The 20,296-nt window shown below is 43.4% G+C and overlaps 2 protein-coding genes across 4 annotated transcripts in view; both read left to right on the plus strand.

Annotated features, from left to right (window-relative positions):
• The window catches only part of CENPE (centromere protein E), a 77,028-nt gene extending 71,002 nt beyond the window's left edge, over positions 1-6,026 (plus strand). The window contains 3 exon segments of the mRNA XM_052642002.1: positions 1,315-1,498; positions 3,117-3,403; positions 5,932-6,026. Coding sequence (XP_052497962.1) covers positions 1,315-1,498; positions 3,117-3,403; positions 5,932-6,026 — 566 coding nt within the window.
• A 6,020-nt stretch (positions 6,027-12,046) lies between these two features.
• BDH2 (3-hydroxybutyrate dehydrogenase 2) overlaps positions 12,047-20,296 on the plus strand; it is a 28,363-nt gene continuing 20,113 nt past the window's right edge. The window contains exons 1-4 of one of the 3 annotated variants that reach the window (XM_052641919.1): positions 12,047-12,084; positions 15,348-15,427; positions 16,470-16,548; positions 18,483-18,579. In XM_052641919.1, the coding sequence (XP_052497879.1) occupies positions 15,356-15,427; positions 16,470-16,548; positions 18,483-18,579 (248 nt within the window). In that variant the 5' untranslated portion in view covers positions 12,047-12,084; positions 15,348-15,355. Of the gene's footprint in view, positions 12,085-14,382; positions 14,407-15,335; positions 15,428-16,469; positions 16,549-18,482; positions 18,580-20,296 lie in introns of those variants that run through there. The other 2 variants (XM_052641917.1, XM_052641918.1) reach the window with 2 other exon arrangements.

Below are 20,296 nucleotides of genomic sequence, written 5' to 3' on the forward strand. Positions count from 1 at the left end.
ATAAAGAGAAAACGCTGACCAGTACTTAGATCAGCTTTGTAGAGTAGGACAAGCATTGAATTCACAGTCAAGGACAGGTCTCTGAATTGATTGCCCTCATTTAATGCTGTGTGAAACTCTGAGGACAGCCCTGACTTAGCTTATATGTGTAATTGTTTTAAGGATCACACTAAAAGTTGTATGTGCGAGCACACTGAAAATTTTGAAAGTCTAGCTTTGGGGTCACACAGAGTCGGACACGACTGAAGTGACTTAGCAGTAGCAGCAGCAGCAACTGTAGGATGATATTTGTGTGTATTATTGTCCACTCATTAAAAAAAAATCAGAGTGCACTTCACTGGTGATCTGGTGGCTGAAGAATCCACCTGGCAACACAGGGAACGCAGGTTCAATCCCCGGTCAGGGAACTGAGAGCCCACGTGCCGCAGAACTACTAAGCCCGCGTGCCACGGCTAGAGAGCCCGTGTGCCACAACGAAAGAACCCACATGCCTCCACTAAGACCTGACACACCAAGTAAATGAATAAAGAAAGAATCAGAGATAGGGTTAAGGTGATCATAGTTCCAACCTGAACAACTTCAAGAGAGAAAAACAGACCTGAGAGTTCCTTGTTGTTAGGAGGATCATTATAAGTACTCTTGATTTGTGACTTTCATGTCCCTGATTTCAAAATCACTCAAAAGGAAATGGACATCGAGTATCTTCCCCACACACAGCTTCACCCTTCTTTAAGAAATTGCCAGTGACCCAGTGGATTATTCTACGTCAGAGGGCACCTCACAGTTGCATGCAGTTTTATCTAAAATGTACAAAGCAGTTCCTTACATTACTTCCACACACACAGTATAGAATCCTTAATAATGCATGCTTTAACATCAACTCAGGTTTATTTAGTGAACAAGTATGTATTGAGCACTAGAAGTTCACTGAATGTGGGTGGACCCCACACACACACACTGTAGGAAGAAGCCTGGCAGGTGATTCCACGGATACTAGAAGACCAACTAGTGAGGGACAGCTCTGTCTGGGGAGGATCCTTACTACTGCAGCCGTGGAAAACCACACTAACATGGTTATGGTAGTGGGATTGATCGGTAGAAAGAAGCAGGAGGATTCTAGAGCTGTTGAAAATTGATGGCCAAATAGGCATGTGAGGTAAGGGAGAAGGGAGTCAGGGTTGACTTCCAGATAGAGGGTGGTCAAGGTATTTTTATTTCTATGACTTATTGCCCTTTGTTATGGTTTTGTGTTTTTTTTTCAATTTTGAGCTATTCAAATTATCCCCCACCCATCTGTGCTTTCGCGTCCCACAGTGCTATCAGAACATATTGATACTCAGCCTTCAAATAAACCCTTAACCTGTGGAGGTGGCAGTGGCATTGTACAAAGCACGAAAGCTCTTATCCTGAAAAGTGAATATATACGGCTAGAAAAGGAAGTTTCTAAGTTAAAGCAGCAAAATGAACAGCTCATGAAGCAAAAGAACGAACTGTCAAGGTAAGAGCGCCTTATATGATACAGAAGTTGTGTCTGTTACATGTTGGGGAGAATGGTGTAAACACATAAGTTTTGTCTTTATAGTTTTCTTTTGCAGGGTGGATACTTTTTCCCAACTAAATATTTTTTGCATTTGATAATCCTTCACACAATATGGAAAAAGTAACTTTTAAAGTTCCTATGTCTTTTCTGAAAGGAATAGGAATACAGTACCACCATTCCATATATTTGCCATCAATCAGCTGACCTATGTTTAACTAAGCCAAGAACCAGGAAGTAAAAAAAGAGATCTTTGAGGGGGCAGCTCATATATACCACAAGTCCACATACCCAAGTCAGTGAGCCCCCTACTCAAGGAAGAGCCCCTTAGGTCCCTTACTGTAGCTGCTTAGTTTTACTTGTAAACATTTCTAACAAATTTAATTATTTGCCTTCTACCCAAGAATAGAATCTTGTACTAACCTCTGCCAGTGGTACAATAGAGGAAAAATAGGCATTAAACTAATAAGTAAAGTCCACAAATAACTAATTCTTTATAGTGAGTGCTGTCAAGCCAACAGCAACATTAAAAAGTAGAACATTATGAAAGAGTATGTAACAGAGATGAACTCTTGGTGTGGGGAGGGGTGTTGATCAAGAGATTAATCTTTAAGATTCAGTGTGAAAACTGAATACAAGCTAAGCCAGATGAAAGGAGAGGCAGGTAAGCTCTCTAGGCTGAGGGGCTGGCATCTGCACATGGCCCGAGTCCAAAAGAGTCACCTGCTGGTGGAGCTGAAAGACATCCAATGTAGCAAGGGCAGAGACGGAGACAGTGAGGCGCAGTGAAATACCAGAGGGAGCTGGCCCAATAGCACAGGCCCCCAGAGGTCACTGGGAGGACGTTTGGAGGGGATCCGAAACGTACTGGAAGGATTGCCTCCGTTGGAGGAGACCCTGACCTTCCGAGGTCAGACAGGATCTCAGTATAGGAGGCCCCAGCTTAGGAATTTGTTTATTGTTGCCCAAGCAAAAGATAGTTTTGGCATGGACTGGAATGGTGCCAGTGCAGATAAAAATAAGGAGATGAATTTGAGAAATAAGTATGAGGAAGAAGGGGCCCTAGGATCGTTGCCCAGGTTTCTCTCTGGAGGAACCAGAGCAATGCTGGTAGCATTTCCTCTATGAAGCAAGAATATAATGAATCCAGAAAAGCACCACAAATTATTTCTCTTAAAATAACAGATACATTAGAGTCATCTATCCCAGAGACTAATTTATCAAATTATGGCCACAAAATACACTAGATCATATCATCAATTCATTTAAAATCTGATATCATTTCTTTTCAAACCCTTGTGATTATGGAGATTTACTACAATTACTGTTTATAATGACCTCATTTCATTTTCTGAACTGTAGAAACAGTCCAAACAGGAATCATTAGGTTGAAACTAGAATGTAAATATGATAAAATGCTAAATTTTATGTTATGTATATTTTAACACACACCACAATTTAAAAAAAAAAAAAAAAACATTTTTTTTAACTTAAATGTGAATACATTGCAGGAATTGCAGTCTTGTGGTCTCCTTTTTTCTCCTCCTACTCCCCCTTGCCTACCACCACCACATTTAAGCAATTATCATCATCTTTCCAGTGAGGTCAAGACATGGAAGGAGAGAACTCTTAAAAAAGAGGTTCACAAAGAAGTAACTTGTGAGAATTCTCCAAAGTCTCCTAAAGTGACTGGGACACCGTCTAAAAAGAGACACCATATGTCTTCTCAATGCAAGGAACGGAATGTCCAAGATCCTGTGCCAAAGGAGTCGCCGAAATCTTGGTTTTTTGATAATCGGTCAAAGTCTTTGCCAGTACCTCCTCCAGTTCGCTATTTTGATAACTCAGGTTTAGGCCTTTGTCCAGGTAGGTAAATATACTGGTTACTCAGAAATGGGGGGATAACAGTTGGAACTTCTCTTTACCACCTGACCCCACAGGGCAAGTATCGACAGGAGAGGATGGAGTTGACCAAGCTCACAGGGCAGAGACTTCATTGCTTTCTGGGGGGACAAAGTTTCTCTGAAGCGCAGTCACTTTTTACCCTGAGTGAAGCCTGTGTCTTAAACTGTCAGCTTTTCCCTGGAATGGACAAGCAACACTCCCAAGGCTATAAAGACACTACCCTATACACAAAACTACTTTTACTGAAAAAGACTTTCTTAGGAATTCAGCGGGCCAGTATTTCCAGTAGGATTATATATTCATTTTACACAAGCCGGATCATAGACTTGTATATTTACTCATTCATTCAGTCAACAGAATTCTTTAATATCGACTCTGTGATACGTGTTACACCCTAGTGGTGAAGTAACAAGCAAAACTAGGTGCGGTTCCTATCCTCCTGGAGCTTACAGTGTACTAGGTATAGACAGCAGTCAGATAGTCAGAGGGAAAATTCTAGACTGCAGAAGGCTCTGAGGCTTACAGTAGGCTCTTGTTTTAGGAATATTACGGAAGTCTTCCTTGAAGAAGGGGACTGAGATCTGACAGGTTAACGGGAGCTAGCTGAACAGAGAGAGGAGGGCAGCACATTTACAGATAGAACATTGACAGCCCCAGCCAGAGTAGGAGGGACCACGGTCGGGGGAAGGGCTGAAGGAGCATGACGTGGCCAGAGCGCAAGGAGCGCAGGCTTCTGTGGATGGAGTCAGTGAACCAAAGAAGAGAGGCAAGAGCCAGACCTGCAGGACTCTGTAGCGAGGGTGAAAGAATTTAAACTTGACCCTGAGAGCAGCTGGAGGAAGCCTTCAGATTTCAAACAAGAGCAGAGGAGCGTGATGGCGCGTACATTTTGAACACATTGCCTCAGCTGTAGGGTGCCCCACAAATCACAGGAGCAAGAGTTTAACGGGTGCCTGGGCAAGGGGGCAGCGTGGACTTGGGCAGGCACAACAGAGTCGAGGGGACGCGACAGATGGAGCGATCTGGAGGTAGAATCAGCAGGCTCAGTGCCTGATTGGATGGAGTGGGTGTCGGGCATCAGGCCCAGCTCTGCGGAGGCACTGTCCACAGAGGTGGGGAGCGTGCCGGGAGAAGCTCTGTAATCTGGTGTCTTAGCCTCTCTCACCACATGCCCAGGAGGGCATGGCCATAGCCCTTTGTGACAGGGTATCCACCTGTCAGAAATACCCTATTATGCATTTGTAGAAACCTAAAACAAAAAAGGCTTCATCAAAAGAGGCAGCTGCCAGATATTTAAAGCTCTGAGCAAAGGTCGCCAGGGTGTATGAGAGCTCTGAAAAGTGAAAGTTTTAGTCGCTCAGTGGTGTCTGACTCTTTGGGACCCCGTGGACTCTCTCTCTTCAGGCTCCTCTGTCCATGGAATTCTCCAGAAAAGAATATGGGAATTGTGACAAAGAAGGAATCAGTTCATTCTCATCAACTGCACATCAAAATGGAATTAAGTCAGCACCTTGACAGTGCTCTTAGAGAGATAGTAAAGAACAAAGCAATTTGGGGAAAAAAAAAAAACTGAAACTATTCAGCTCTTTGAATAGTATTTAACAAACACTTAAGGACCTTCCAGTAGTTAACACTTCCATAGAGCTTTTGGTGTATACACACACACATACACATACCATTTTAGAAGAGTCTATGGAAAAACTGATAGTTTTATAATCACCTTTTGATTTTATCTGACAGTGCCAAAGGCGCAAGCATAATGTGAACTAATCCAACTGCAAATAAAAATGCTTAAGTCTCTTTATCAATACATGGATCTTTCTGCTGCGATTTTTAAGTGAAATAAAAGGCTGGGGGGATAAATCAGAAATTCACCAATTCAGAATTAAAGGACATAATCCTTGAATTAGTATTAATAAAATATTAATCTAAAAAGTTATGTCAGTTTTTAATTTTAATTATAAAAGGAAATTTTCATTATCTCAAGATCAGCTATCCTAGATTTATGCATATATAATTTTAAAACAGTTATTACTTATAAGTAAATAGATGCAGTTAAAATGTTTTTAAAGCTTCAAAGAAAGCTTTCCAACGATGGCTAAGTATTCTCTAAAATACATAGTATTTGTATAGCACACTAGTTTTTCCCCTAAAAATAGGACAAAAGAAAATCAAACTCACCTAATCTGTTTGATTCACTTTGCTTCTCAGATTGATGGATTCCAACTAAAAATTTATTACTTCTAGGTTTTATGTACAGTATGGTTTTTCTAACCATTCATTTTATGAGAAAATGGGGAATAAACATCTTCATCTCTGATGAAGTCTACCTTTTTAACAAGGAAATTAATGACCGTGTTGAAATGCCATGATTTATTCTTCCCATGCCTCTACTGTCACAGCTTCCTTTCCACTTTAGTTGTATTTGCGTTTTGTCTTTGTTTTCACTAAGATTACTTTTGTTGTTGATTTTTTTTTTTCCTCCTCAGAAGAACAAACTGCTGAAGTGGAGACCGAGGATCCCCAGCGAGGTCGTTGGCAAATGTCGTCAGGAAAAGAGGTGCCAGAGTGCAAGACTCAGTAGACTCCGCCCTGCCACGTTTCTGGAGGCCCAGCCTTCCACGTTTGGAAGTGTCTGTGTTTATTGCTTGATGTGTCTGTCCCTGGCAGGCATGTCACAGTCCAACTTCAGTTCAGTTCCCACTTTGCCACAAGGATTGGAAGATGAAGGAATGGGATGCATTCCCATAATCTAGAATGGTGATAGCAGTGTACCTTCTTCTTAAACGTGGTAATCCTTCAGAAGTTGAAAAGTTTTATTTATTTATATGCTTTATAAAGAATAAAGTTATTGAAAGAAATTTCCAATCTTTCCATGTATACATAAAATGTATATATTTTTATTAATATAAAGTTATCCACATATGACTTAGAGAATTTCTAAGCATAAGTCATAAGTTAATATAAAGTATCATTTGACTAACAAAATTACAGACTCCTCTTTTAGTGCCTTGAACATTCAGTAAATGTTTGATTAGTTGTTCCAGATCACAGCACCATGTAATTTAACTGATGGCTTCTTGGTGGGATACTCCGGGTATATCTGGCCCTGCTCTCTTCTTCTGTGTTGACTTTCAGAATTTTGCGGTAAAAATATGCACATGCATTCCGTATCTAGGCTCTTAGGGGCAGCAGGTGATACAGCCTCTGCATTCTGTAGTTTTAATCCTCCTTTTGCTGTAACAGCTATGGAAGTTGTTTCTCACTTTCCAGTTACAACCCCCCCCCCACTCCCTGTGCAGGCACTCTAAACTGGTTTGTTATTAGACTTTGTAGTCGGTTGCACTTCATTAGCAACTGGGAAAAAACCACACCAATTTATTGTGCCCTTTAATTTTAGACACGAGGAAACAGCACCAGAGTTTCTCTCGAGGTAAAGTTTTCTAAACCTGAGGTGCCCACAGATAGACAAGGCATCTGGACTTCATGCGGTCTGTAAAACCTCTGAAGTTCAATAGTAACTTGAGTGTGTGGATCCACTTTTCTAGGATACTGAGGTCCATGCTGTCTCTTGTCATATCCCCAGAGGGGTCTCTGACCTATTAGAGGTTGTCACGAACTATGGTTTTAGAAAGTGTCTGATACTTTATATCACATGATTTGAAAAACCACACAAAACAGCAAGATGCACTTAGAACAGAGTTACTAATTTCAAGGCATTCTTGGCTCTTTGGTAAGAATATTTATTCAGAGAAAGAGATTATGAATTGCATCACAGTCACCATTCTAAGGGGCTTCCCTGGTGGATCAGATGGTAAAGCGTCTGCCTGCAATGTGGGAGACCCGGGTTCAATTCCTGGGTCGGGAAGATCCCCTGGAGAAGGAAGTGGCAACCCACTCCAGCACTCTTGCCTGGAAAATCCCATGGACGGAGGAGCCTGATAGGCTACAGTCCATGGGGTCGCAAAGAGTCGGATACGACTGAGCAACTTCACTTTCATCATTCTAAAGTCTGTGGATGGGATATTTTCCCTTAACACTGTCATAGGAATTCACTAACACTAAGGGGAAAGTGTCTTCTATAATCCTGTCACCTGGACCTGTTTCTCCTTTCCACAGTTACCCAAACAAGACACTATAACTGCACTGTGGGTTTGATTCTTTACAATGTCCACTTCCCCCAAAGTGTTGATAGTAGTAGGTAAGTTCACCTGAATAATAAAACTGCTCTGTGTGTACTCAAGTCACACAGTTGTGTCCAACTCTGTGACCCCATGGCCTGTAGCCCACCAGGCTCCTCTGTCCATGGGATTTCCCAGGCAAGAATACTGGAGTGAGTCGCCATTCCTTTCTCCAGGGAAACTAAAGGTCATTAAAAATAAAATTAGTCATAGGGTTTCCAGTCTAAAAGAATGTTGCTTAACTCTCTGAACTTGGATGTCCAGTTCCTTCCTCAGATTTGGGAAGTTTGGGGGCCATTGTTTCTTCAAATCAACTTTTTGTCCCCCTCTCTCTTCTGGAAGTACCACCATATGTTGGTCCACCAAGTACCTAGGCTCTCTACACTTTTCTTTTTCCTTTATGCTTCTCTGACCAGATGATTTCAAATGACCAATTTGTTGATTCTTCTGCTTGATCAAGTCTGCTGTTCAACCCTCCCTAGTGAATTTTTCAATTTGATTATTATTCAGCACCAGAATTTGTCTGGTTCTTTTTCATAGTTTCTATTTACTTGTTAATATTTTCATGCTGTTGATGCATTATTTTCCCAGATTCATTTAGTTGTCTGCATTGTCTTGTAGATCACTGAGCTTCTGTTATTTTTAATTCTTTGATAGGTGATTCTTAGATGACCATTTTTTTTAGTTTCTGGAGATTTATCTTGTTTCTTTCGATAGACCGTGTTTGTGTGCCTTCTGACGTTTTGCTGGGTTTTATGCATTTGAAAAAAAGCAGCCACCTCTTCTGGGCTCATACAGGGAAACACCTTCATCAGTCAGCTTGTTTACAGATTCTGGGGGGCCTCTGAAACCTTTGTGGGGTGTGCCACTTCTCTGGGCTTGCGTATGACATTGGCCAACTAGAAAGAAAGGGTTGCCCAATTCTTTTTCAGGCGCGCATGATATCTCCCTCTGGTGTCCGTCTGCAGTACTGCAGGATCTGTGGTGCTGCAGCAGCAAGTCATGCCACGGTCCTTCTTTCTCATTGGCCTCCGGGCATCCAAGTGTATCCGCTTCCCCGTCAGCACCCCAAGTCACACAAGTCACCCCAAGGCGAAACACAAACCAGTCTCTTGTGCAGAAAGCTGGAACACCAGACACTCACTCTTCCCCTCCCTCCCAAGAATGAAGCCTCCAGGGGGCACCTGGGCCTGACTGCAGAGCCACACCAGTCTCTGCAGGTTCTCTGGTGCCAAGCCATGCCACTTCCATCAACAGTCCGAGTCAGGGGAGAGTAACCAGTCACTCGGGCACCCCTCAGAAAGCTGGAACTTCAGGTGAACCTTCCACTCTCCTCTTTCCCCTACTCCCATGATGGGAAACTGAGCAAGGGGCTAAGCTGTGCTAGCCCAGGGAGGGGTGGTTGCAGGTGAAGTGAAACAGCTCTTCTCACCTGCTTCACTGTGGCCGTTCCCAGCTTTGCCCTGACCTGGGGTACTGCCACCAGGGAAGCCTTCTTAACTGGCTTCTAAAGTTTTCACAAAAGTATTTTGGCCCATATATTGTATTTAAGTCAGTGTCTGTCAGGGAAAGAGAGCTTCTGTCCCTCCGCCTCTGACATCTCCCTTGGTATGTTGTTTACCTCTAATGATAACAAGTTTCAATATTGTGAGTGACTGCAAAGGAACGATTATGAAAATCAGCAACGGAAACTCGCAAGAATGTTGAACAATATCACGGTCAGACAGTACTAAAATGATCTGAAAAGCAAAATTAGGACCAAAGAAGGCAAAATATTCATAGGAAACATGCTCTCGAGCCTCACAATTATTACCGAGACCTTACCGTTCATATTCAGCAAATATTAAACAACCATCATCAGTCTAGGCACCAAAATCTACCACCTTTGTGGAACTCGTCGTATTTGGAAAACAACGCATATAGTTTTAGTATGAACTGATCACATGTAAAGGTGAAAAAGCTACAGTCCCTAGCTTTGGAGAAATTTAGTCCACTGACAATACAAATGGCTAAGCAGATATTTGCATTACCATGAGGCAGGTGGTCATAAAGTAACCGCTACTGTTGAAGACCAGGGGATGAAGGAAGGCTTAAGAAAAAGTATCGGAGTTGGCCTTGATTAGAGAACTCTCATGTTCATAAAATGTGTATTTCAAAATCTTGAATTCAAAAGTCAAAGAAAAGGGATTGTTGTTAAAGCAAGGAGCACAGCTGGATAATGGTTGCAGATCATTTCAACATTATAAACTACGGTAGGGCAATGAGTTTCTGTTACCAAAAACTAAGCCAGGGTGTTTGGGGTTTTGGTGCATTTTTTTTTTCTAAGGACAATATTTTCCATCCATTATAATTGAATTTTTAATAATGTTTATTAAGTACAAAAACACTTATTAAGTACTCCAGTACTTTGGCCACCTGATGGGAAGAGCCAACTCATTGGAAAAGACCCTGATGCTGAGAAAGATTGAAGGCAGGAGGAAAGGGGCATGACAGAGAATGAGATGGCTGGACCACATCACCAAATGGACATGAGTTTGAGCAAACTCTGGGAACTGGGGATGGGCAGGGAAGCCCGGTGTGCCACCGTCCACGGGGCCACAGGGTTGGACACAACAACTGAACAACAAAGTACAAAAATAGCATTTGTACTGATGGCTTCACGCCAAGTCCTTCCTCCTGGTGGCATCCCTGAGGCAAGTGCGAGAACTGACCCAGCTAGTGCAGGAAAGATGTGGGACTTACCTTCATCCTTCTGACTTCACAGTCTTTGTTCCGAGCCACTGTGATTACTACAAATACACATTCCCTCCAAGAGCAAAAAGCATGATCTAAAGAAGTTTCTTTTCCCACAGGAGAAGTTCAGAGAGCTGATTTTCAACAGTTATGGTTACTATAGGACAGCCTGTCACATGGTAATGCTGTCAACTTGAGGCTGTCCTCAAGGAACCAAGGCCCTTCTCTCACTCACCCTGCTGTCTTTAACGTATGCTCTGACCTCACACCAGGTCACAACATGGTTGCCATGTCCCTAGGCATCACACTGCATTCCAGGAGAAAAGACCAAAAGCCAAAAGCCTTTCAGAGAGGCCTCAGCGTTCTATCCAAGAAGAAAGACCTCGGAGATTTCAGCGTACATTTATTTCATTGACCAGCTCCAGAAGCAAAGAAGGCTGGGAATTTAAGAGTTGTTTTCCAGCTTTTATAAAGTAAAAGGCAGGGGAAAGTGAGTTACACGGGCATTGAGAGACCCCTACTTAAATAGCACGTGCACAAACTAGCCTGGACAGTCTGTAGGCACAGTTACACGCCTGTTAAGTATGAGTTAGTAAGCCTGGTAGAGAGGGCTCACATGACCTGGTAAACCGTTTTCCATCTGATATTTCCATTCTGTCTCCGTTCTCTTTGGCCAAACTTGATTTTTGGCTCTTATCCAGCATGCACTTCGAAGTTCCCCGACTCAGCCCCCGCAGTACACTCAAGATGACTGCATTCTGCCACTACGTTTGTAATGAGTGTTACAATAGATTGCCTGTGTCAAAATAACCATATACATACCTTAAAAGCACAAGAGAATTTCCCCGCCTCAAAACAATCTAGGTCAGGGTGCAGGAAGGAAGGCTCCAGGATCTTCAATGACCTGGTTTCCTTCTATTTTGTTGCTAACTTCCACATGCAACTCCTGGCTCATTCTCTCTCGAGTGCCCCCAGAGCAACACATAGTAAGTGCAAATAAAAGAGCCGGACTTCGGTAAAAACGGGGCTTCCCTGGTGGCTCAGAGGATAAAGCGTCTGCCTGCAATGCAGGAAACCCGGGTTCGATCCCTGGGTTGGGAAGATCCCCTGGAGAAGGAAATGGCAACCCACTCCAGTATTCTTGTCTGGAGAATCCCATGGACAGAGGAACCTGGCGGGCTACAGTCCACGGGGTCGCAAAGAGTCGGACACGACTGAGCGACTTTACTTTCACTTTCTCGGGAAAATTGGTGAAGGAAGTGATTTCTACATTCTAAGACACCAGATGGTTGGATGGCATCACCAACTGGATAGACATGAGTTTGAGCAAGCTCCGGGAGCTGGTGGTGGACAGGGAAGCCTGGCGTGCTGCAGTCCATGGGGTCGCAAAGAATCGGACACGACTGAGCGACTGAACTGAAGACACCTGCTGCTGCTAAGTCGCTTCAGTCGTGTCCGACTCTGTTCGACCCGATAAACGGCAGCCCAACAGGCTGCTTTTCCACTTTTCCTTTCTAGCAATCGGAGTTAACAGTTCTACCTAAACTCCACTAGATGGCAGCACATACACAGAAAATATGTGAATGTGCGCCTAATTTTCTAAAAACTGAAACTTGAACTACAAATCCCAACAGGCATTCCTAGGCACCTGACTTGCTTCTGCACAAAGGTCTTAAGTTTCTTGCCAGCGCAGTGGTCTGGAGGACGCCATGAGCTTGCTGCTCTAAAGTAAGTTTCCCAATATATTAAAAAAGAAACTTTGGCGGCGGGGTGGGAGTGGGGGGCGGGACAGGAGAGTTTTAATTTTCAGATGTTACTTTGTTCTGCACATTACCTCTTTCAGGATTACTTTTAGCCGTAAGTTCAGGATAAGAAGGGATGTTTAACAAATTTGAAACTCTGGTAAGTTTTTCAAAATAGCCAAAGGAGTCTTCCGGCTCGTCAAGAATTCCTGTAAAGGCTCTGTGTCTCTGGACTCTGCATTCTTAACTGCGGAGGACGGGGGTTCAATCCCTGATCGGGGAACTAAGATCCCATAAGCAAGGTGGGCCAAATAAAAAAAAATTAGCACTTTGATTCTAATATTTGGAGTAAGCAATCGATCTTGTCTGATTTTCACGTTAAATTTATTGAAAGTTGCCTCATTTCGCCATTTCAGATGTTTGCACTCTTTTTTCCAAAGAAATGCGTTTTCGTGTAATAGTGCAGTTTATCTACTTACAAGGCTTTAGCTCTAAAATCTGACCCCAGAAAGAAGGAGGACAGCTCGGAGGAGGTCATCAGTGAGCAAAACGGCTGCCCTGCGCTTCAAGCGCTTTTAGTAAGCGCTTCTCTAGGTGTCAAAGCTTCCTGGCGTGTGTCTTCACAGGGCCGTGGGCCAAAAGTCACTGATGACAGCAGTGTAAAGTAGCAGCTTTTTAATACATCATGCTCAGGATTATGGGCGGGTAAGGATTATTGGGGTTTCTTACTTTCCAAAATATTATATTGAATGTTTAACTTAACTTTTACCGTGGTTTAACTTAAAAGGTTATCACTCATGTAAGAAGGAAAAAAAAAAAAAAACCTAAAATTGCATCAAAGTAGGTCGGGCATTGTGAACGTCCTGCTTCTCCGTCAATCACAGAGCATCAGTGAAGTCGTAAGCTAGTCCCTGGGGGCAGTTCTTAGACCCACGCGGTGTCAGTCTGGTCCTGCAAGAAACTTGACTCCTAGAGAAAGTTACGCACGCGAGTTTTACTAGAGGAAATGCTGGTATGGGAGAAAATGAGGAGGGAACTGGGGCTGGGAGAGCGGTCAGACCGCGACGGAGCCGGGGAGCGGACGAGGGGGTGCGCGCATCCCTCTTCCCTTGCAGTCCGCGGGAGGAGCGCCACGGCAGGCGGGAGGGGCTCGGGGTGTCCCCAAGCTGCGTTCGCCTTGGCAGTCGTGCCGCACCCAGGCACCCAGGCACCGGAAATGGCCCGGGGACGGTGGCCTCGGCACAAGCTCAGAGATGGGTTTCAGACCGCGGCGCTGGCATCGTGGTCAGTTACGGGTACCAATTCCGCGGAGCCGCAAGGCCCTGGCACCCTGTGGGGATTTAGAACCACAAGATCTTCTCTGTATCCAGGATCAGGAGGCCTGGGTTTGAATTTCTAGCCGTGAAACACTGGGCGAACCACGTAATCTGTTTGAAATCAGTGCACTGGCGACCAGGCCCTGGGTCAGCTCTTAAACACTCTCTTTCGCCGCTGCCCTGCACCCCTCTATTTGTCCACCGCCTCTGCACGACTGCAGTTTCCTCCGAAGGAAACCCGCTGCTCAGTCCCTCCCCAGGCCTGCTCTCCAGTGAACTTTCCAGAATACACATCTGGTCCTGTCGTGCTCTCAAATCCTCCAGTACCGATTGCCCACAGGAGTAACTAGCCCTCAGCGTGGAGAGCTGGGACAGAGGTTGGAGGCTTGAAAGTGTAGGCGAGTTACCGCAAAAAGCCAAGGTTGGCTGAGGAGAACAGAGATAAGTTCAAAAAGAAATGACTGGATCATGTGAGCCCTCCAGGCTAGACTAGCTGGCTCTCTGCACTCTTTATCAGACAGGTAATGAGCAGACTGGGAAGGTTATTTTGTGCATGTGCTATCTGTTAGCTCACTCAACACCTACCCAACTCGCCTCCCCCGACTCCTACCCTTTTCAGTTTGTAAAGACTGGAAAATAAAACTCGAATTCTTAGCCTCTGCTGCTAAAGCTGGCCAACAAAACATGGGCTGGAATTTCAGAGGAGGGCTTCCTCCCAAAATAGAAAAGCAAGTTCTCTGAAAGACTTCTGTCTTTTGCTCCCTTCCTTGTTTTTGCCTGGAATGCAGATATGATGTCTTGGGAGAAAGCAGCCATTTTGTGCCTTGTTGTGTGGTCAGAGGCATACACTAAGAACTGCAGGGTGAGAGAAAGGACTTGGTTCCTTGCAGACAGCCTCATTTGATCATCACTTGACTCTTCACTAGCTGTAACCTCGTCACTAGCCTTTCCTGTCACCCTGCGATCTGGGTTACAGTCCAAGCATTGACCAGGTATCTTCTGTAGATCCTATTTCCCCTATGTCAGACTTCCTCAGTCCTCCCTTTTAAAAATCACTGTTTGTGTCTGTTAAAGTGTTACTGCTGAATGCTCAAACTTTTATCAGCAGCACTGTGGGGTAGGATGCTCACATACAGAAGAGTCAGGAGGCCTGACATTAGTCCTGGCTTTGCTGTTGACCAGCCCTGTGACCTTGAGCAGGTCAAGTACGTTCCCTCAGGTGTAAAAGGGGGGTTTGGACAGGCTCTGACTTTCCAACTCTTATTTTTCAATGACTCTCTGAGGCCAACTGTGAAATCTTACCAAGAGCCCTGGAAAAACCACAGATGACTGATAGTACAGACCCCAAGAAAAGTGTACAAGGGAGGAAGCAAGAAGCGGTCCCCAGTAGGGAGGACCCACGCAGTGTTTGCAGGGAGGGGCAGAGGGGAGAAGGTGGTGGGCTGTACCAGCAGCGGAGGCTGAAGCAACCTGAAGATGGCTTGAAGTCTCATGCCTGTCTGTCATCAGTTACCACTTCAGCGTGTGTTAGTCGCTCGGTCATGTCCGACTCTGCGACCCCATGGACTGCAGCCCTCCAGCTCCCTCTGTCCATGGGATTTTCCAAGCAAGGAAACTGGAGTGGGCTGCATTCCCTTCTCCAGGGGATCTTCCTGACCCAGGGATCAAACCTGTGCCTTCTGCACTGCACCCAGATTCTTTACTGACTGAGCTACTGGGCTTTGCTAAATGTTTTTATCTGCAAAGCTAGGCATTTAGGGTAAGCGTTCTTGGAGATGGATGGGATATTCTCAGGTGGTGGGAATATTTGACAGAGGTGTGTGTCTTCAGGGTCTTAAAGGAGTCCGTTGAACCATTCCTTCTAAATGTTACTGCACAAGGCCACGGGCTACAGTATAAGCCATTAAATACACATCTGTAGATTAAACCGCAGGTTCCAGGATGGGTCGACTTGATGGGAAGGTCATTGTCCTCACAGCTGCTGCTCAGGGGATCGGCCGGGCAGCTGCGTTGGTAAGTTATTATCTTCTGTTGCTTGCTTACTAACTTCTGCGGTACCAAAAGTTAGTTATGGGGCCAGGTACCATGGTTATTTCGTTCTGCTCTTTTTTTTTTTTTTCTTTTGTGCTTCTATTGTCTTAAGTTACAAAAAGGAAAAGTGACTACTCCGACTCCAGGCAGATGAGGGAATGAATACCTCACATTTATCCTGTGATGTCACTGATAACCTTTAACCTGAGAAACTTATCTGTCTGCCTCAGTTTCTCTGCACAATAATAAAGTCACTGAAGGGGCCCTACAGAAGTGCATTGTTTTCTGAAATTATGTCAGTTCAGAGGCAGGACTCCAGACTTATGAGACTATCAAATTATCTTTGCCTTCTAATTTATATCAACTTCTCGCACATGAAACCCCCACCTGAGCTAATAATCCACTTTTATTAAGAGGAAAAGTGTTGAAATAACCCATTTTTCTTTCATTATTTGGATTGTAGTCTCTGCTCAGAAATAGAGTGCAGGCTTTAAAATCAAAGAAAGGTAGTATTTTGAGAGGTATTCAATAACTGAATCCTAGTTTTTTTAAAAAAATATTTATTTGGTCTTACAAAGTCGGGCTTCCCAGGTGGCACAGTGGTGAAGAATCCGCCTGCCAATACAGGAGACGCAAGAGACTCGAGTTCAATCCCTGGGTCGGGAAGATCCCGTGGAGAAGGGAGTGACAAGCCACTCCAGTATGCTTGCCTGGAGAACTCCATGGACAGAGGAGCCTGGTGGGCTACAGTCCATGGGGCGTGACTGAGCAATTGAGCCCAACCACACACACACAGAGGGACAAAGTCAACTGACAAGCACAGTGTATGACACATTGTTCTAATTAACAATAAAACTGGTTAAAAATGTGAAGAACGAGGTGAGACTAGGGAGTGTGAAATTTCACCTACTTCATGGGAAAATAATAGCGACAGTAAGATAAAGGGGAGAGGCTAAGTGACTCGGTTCACAAAAGCAGTTTAACCAAGTAAACGAAGGGTTCATTTGTGCATTGTGCCTCCCAGGCTTTTGCAAGAGAAGGTGCCAAAGTCATAGCCACAGATATCAATGAATCCAAACTTCAGGAACTGGAGAAGTACCCAGGTAAGCACCTCCATATCTTGATTTTGACATTGGCGTCTACAAGGGATTATGAAGCATTAGCACTTTACATGTTGAAAGAAAATTCCTTAGCTGTTCAGCTCCACTGGCCTTCTATTAAAGCCAGATTCTCTGATACCCAGTTTGTATTCTGTGAGCCTGCAGACAAAAATCTGTACACTTAAAGGTATGAACAAAGTTTTTAAGGTGCATACTTAAAATTTTTTATTTATCCAACATGTCAAGGGATTCAATAGCTAATTACGAAGTCGGATGTGACCATTTAACAGTCATTATGACAGCTTCTTACTTCTGAGCCCCCTCCTCTGAGGGCAGCAGTGTCCAAGAGAAACATGACGTTTGTCATAGGCATAATTTTTTCTAGTAAAATATACATTTAAAATGTTAAAAGAAACAGGTGAAAAGTTTAAGAATATATTTTATTTAACTCAATATATCTAAAATACTGTAATATTAATGTACTCATGATCAAAATTATTAATGGAGTATTTTACATTTTTTCCTAAATCTTTGAAACCTGTGTGTATTTTACACTTAACATCATGTTTCCAATCAGACTAGCTACACTTTAGGGCTCAGTAGCCACATGCAGCCAGAGGCTTCTATACTGGAAACAGCTCAGCCCTAACATTACATATCATGGCCAGAGACGCTAAGAAATTGTTCAGGTGTTTATTACCCCTTATACTATGGGCTTCCCTGGGGGCTCAGATGGTAAAGAATTTGCCTGCACTGCAGGAGACCCAAGTTCTATCCCTGGGTCAGGAAGATCCCCTGGAGAAGGAAATGGCAACCCACTCCAGTATTCTTGCCTGGAGAATCCCGTGGACAGAGGAGCCTGGTGGACCATAGTCTGCAGCGTTGCAGAGAGTCACTCAGTCATGTGCGACTAACAGTTTCTTTCTACCACTTACTACATACACCACACTGAACCTAACTCCAACATCAGAGAGCTTCGCGTGACTCGGAAAGAAATCAGAACAGAGCACTTATTTAGAAGTTGAATAGAACAGGTTCCATGATCAACACAGATCAGTTCACTGACCTAGTTAACTGCACAAGACTATCTTGAATTGTAATTCCAACAAATCAAGCTGTTGGAATAGAAAAGCCCTACAGAAAGGAGGCCTTTCTGAGCCTCGGTTTCAGTCTTCCCTTTCTGTTTATAAACTTTTCTTTCTGTATCCAAAAGAGAATAATGAACCATGTATTATTTTTAAAAAAAAACATAATAACTGCTGCTTCCGTTCGAGAATGTTCAGGGGTTTTTGAATAGCTGGTGCGGTGTGTATCTCTCACACCCCCATGCCAGATCTCTTGCGGCCAGTTTTCAAGTGTTTCATCCCTTTGTCTGGGCTCTCATTTCTTCTCCTTGTAATTTGGTCCAGAAATAAGTGATGATACCTTTGGCCAGCAGAGTTATTTCTGAAAAATAATAGGATTAACATAAAGGTAAAGTACACAAGTAAAAACAATACCTTATCCACCGCCCCTGCCTTTACTCTTCACACAGACAGAATCCAGCATCCCTGTAGCAGGGACTTGACCTCTGGGGGGAAGAATGGGCTGAAATGAGCTGACTCGCAGCGATTACTGCTGGCTTACTGAGAAACACCTGCTATCGATCATCCCCATGTCACTGTGAAGTCTTTACTCAGAAAAAGACCTTTATCATTCAATTTACAGACTAGAGAGAAGGGGAAGAAGAAAGAGAAGTGTTATTGGGAGGTCAAATGGGGAGATTTCAAGATTTTTACTGATAGTCTTAAGATTATGAAGACCCTACGAATGGGCAGCAATCCTACAAAGCCTACCATATGGATATTACCATCGTCATACTTGGAAACAGCTGAATCTTCAAGGCTAAGCATCCTTTATGGATACAGGCAAATAGCACCCTTTGTTTTATATTTCAGGCATTCACACTCGGGTCCTTGATGTCACAAAGAAGAAGCAAATTGACCAGTTTGCCAATGACATTGAGAGACTTGATGTTCTCTTTAATGTTGCTGGGTAATTCACAACTTTTCACTTCACTCTTCTTACAGAAAGCTTTCTGCAACTTTCACACAAAGAATTTTGATAAAGCAAAATTATTCATTGTGAACCATAATATATTCCTTGGGGAATATGACTAAAATTGTGGACAGAATTTTTATTACAATTAAGATCAGCAAGTAAAACAGCCATAGACATAGGCTTGGGGTTTAGAGGCAGTTAGGGTCACTCAAGGCACCAGCACTAACACGAAGCTATTGCTCTTTTCAGGGCTGGTACCAGGCGCATGCCAACGGACCTGTCACTAGGACTGATAAAATAATATGAAAAACTTTTCCAGTAGAGTGTCTTTAAAATGACCCCCTGTCAGAGTACATTTACCAGAAGCCAAGTACTCAGGTTATTGCAATGTGAATGTCCCCAGTTTTTTGGCACATTCTAGCAAGTTCTTTATACCTCCCAAAGCTCAGTGTTTCTTATCGGGACAGTCAATCCCAGCAAAAGAAGGTTCACGTTGTACCTTTATACACAACACAAAGAGAATGACTCAATTGAACATCATGGGTTGGTACCAAGCTTCCTGACCCACACATGTAAGCTAGAACTGGAGCAGCTACATGTAGATTCAGCCACTGCTGGAACCCACTCTCCCTTCTCAGGCATATCAGTAGATGTGAGTAAATAGCATCTCAGTAGATACCTTCCAGATGTCCCACTTTTTTTAGGTAGTGTTACATTTATACTCCTGCGTTGGTAGAAGAATCCTAGAATGTTCTAATATAGTTTTGTGGTTCTACCTAATCATGATTCAGAGTGGGAAAAAAAAAATCTCTGCATTCATAGTTTATCATATGTTACAATGTATGGAAATTAAATTATAGCAACAATTTGTGATGATCTGGTTTATAAATAAGCTGTTCATCCCTCATATGAGGATATACGCAGAACTGTGGAAAAAACAACCAGCAAAATTAGTTTTTGAGCATCTGTTAAGTGTTCAGCACCCTAAGGGATACAGAAATAGAGCGTGTGATTCTTGCTGTCATTCAGTTGAACTGGCAATACAGTGGTGTCAGAACCAACAATCTTTTATAATTAATTACATAATTTTGGTCCAGGGGACAGTGAAATCAAGTAGCACTCAAGTGTTTAGAAAGCTTCCCTAAGGAAATGTGACTTCAAAAGAGTGAGGTTTATATTAAAGGTTTGCTTTGTTCTGCAATGTCTGCTCAATATGTTAGAACTGTACGGTAGGGGCACTATTTTGCTACCCTGAGATGAGACTTGTTTCCTTGAGTTTAGATTTCTCCTTGAGAATGTTAAATTTGTGCGACCAGAGGGTGCTCTTGAAGTAGTAGTTAAGTATTCTATTCTCATTTGTTTTTTATTTATTTTTTAATGGATTTCCCTGATGGCTCAGATGGTAAAGAATCTGCCTACAATGCAGGAGACCTCAGGGTCGGGAAGATTCCCTGGAGAAGGGAATGGCAACCCACTCCAGTATTCTTGCCTGGGAAATTTTCCTTGGAGTTTTGATTTCCCTTGAGAATGTTACCACCCTTATGGCAGAAAGTGAAGAGAAACTAAAAAGCCTCTTGATGAAAGTGAAAGAGGAGAGTGAAAAAGTTGGCTTAAAGCTCAACATTCAGAAAACTAAGACCATGGCATCTGGGCCCATCACTTCATGGCAAATAGATGGGGAAACAGTGGAAACAGTGTCAGACTTTATTTT

This window comes from Budorcas taxicolor, chromosome 6 (assembly GCF_023091745.1).
Source record: "Budorcas taxicolor isolate Tak-1 chromosome 6, Takin1.1, whole genome shotgun sequence".
NCBI lineage: Eukaryota > Metazoa > Chordata > Mammalia > Artiodactyla > Bovidae > Budorcas > Budorcas taxicolor.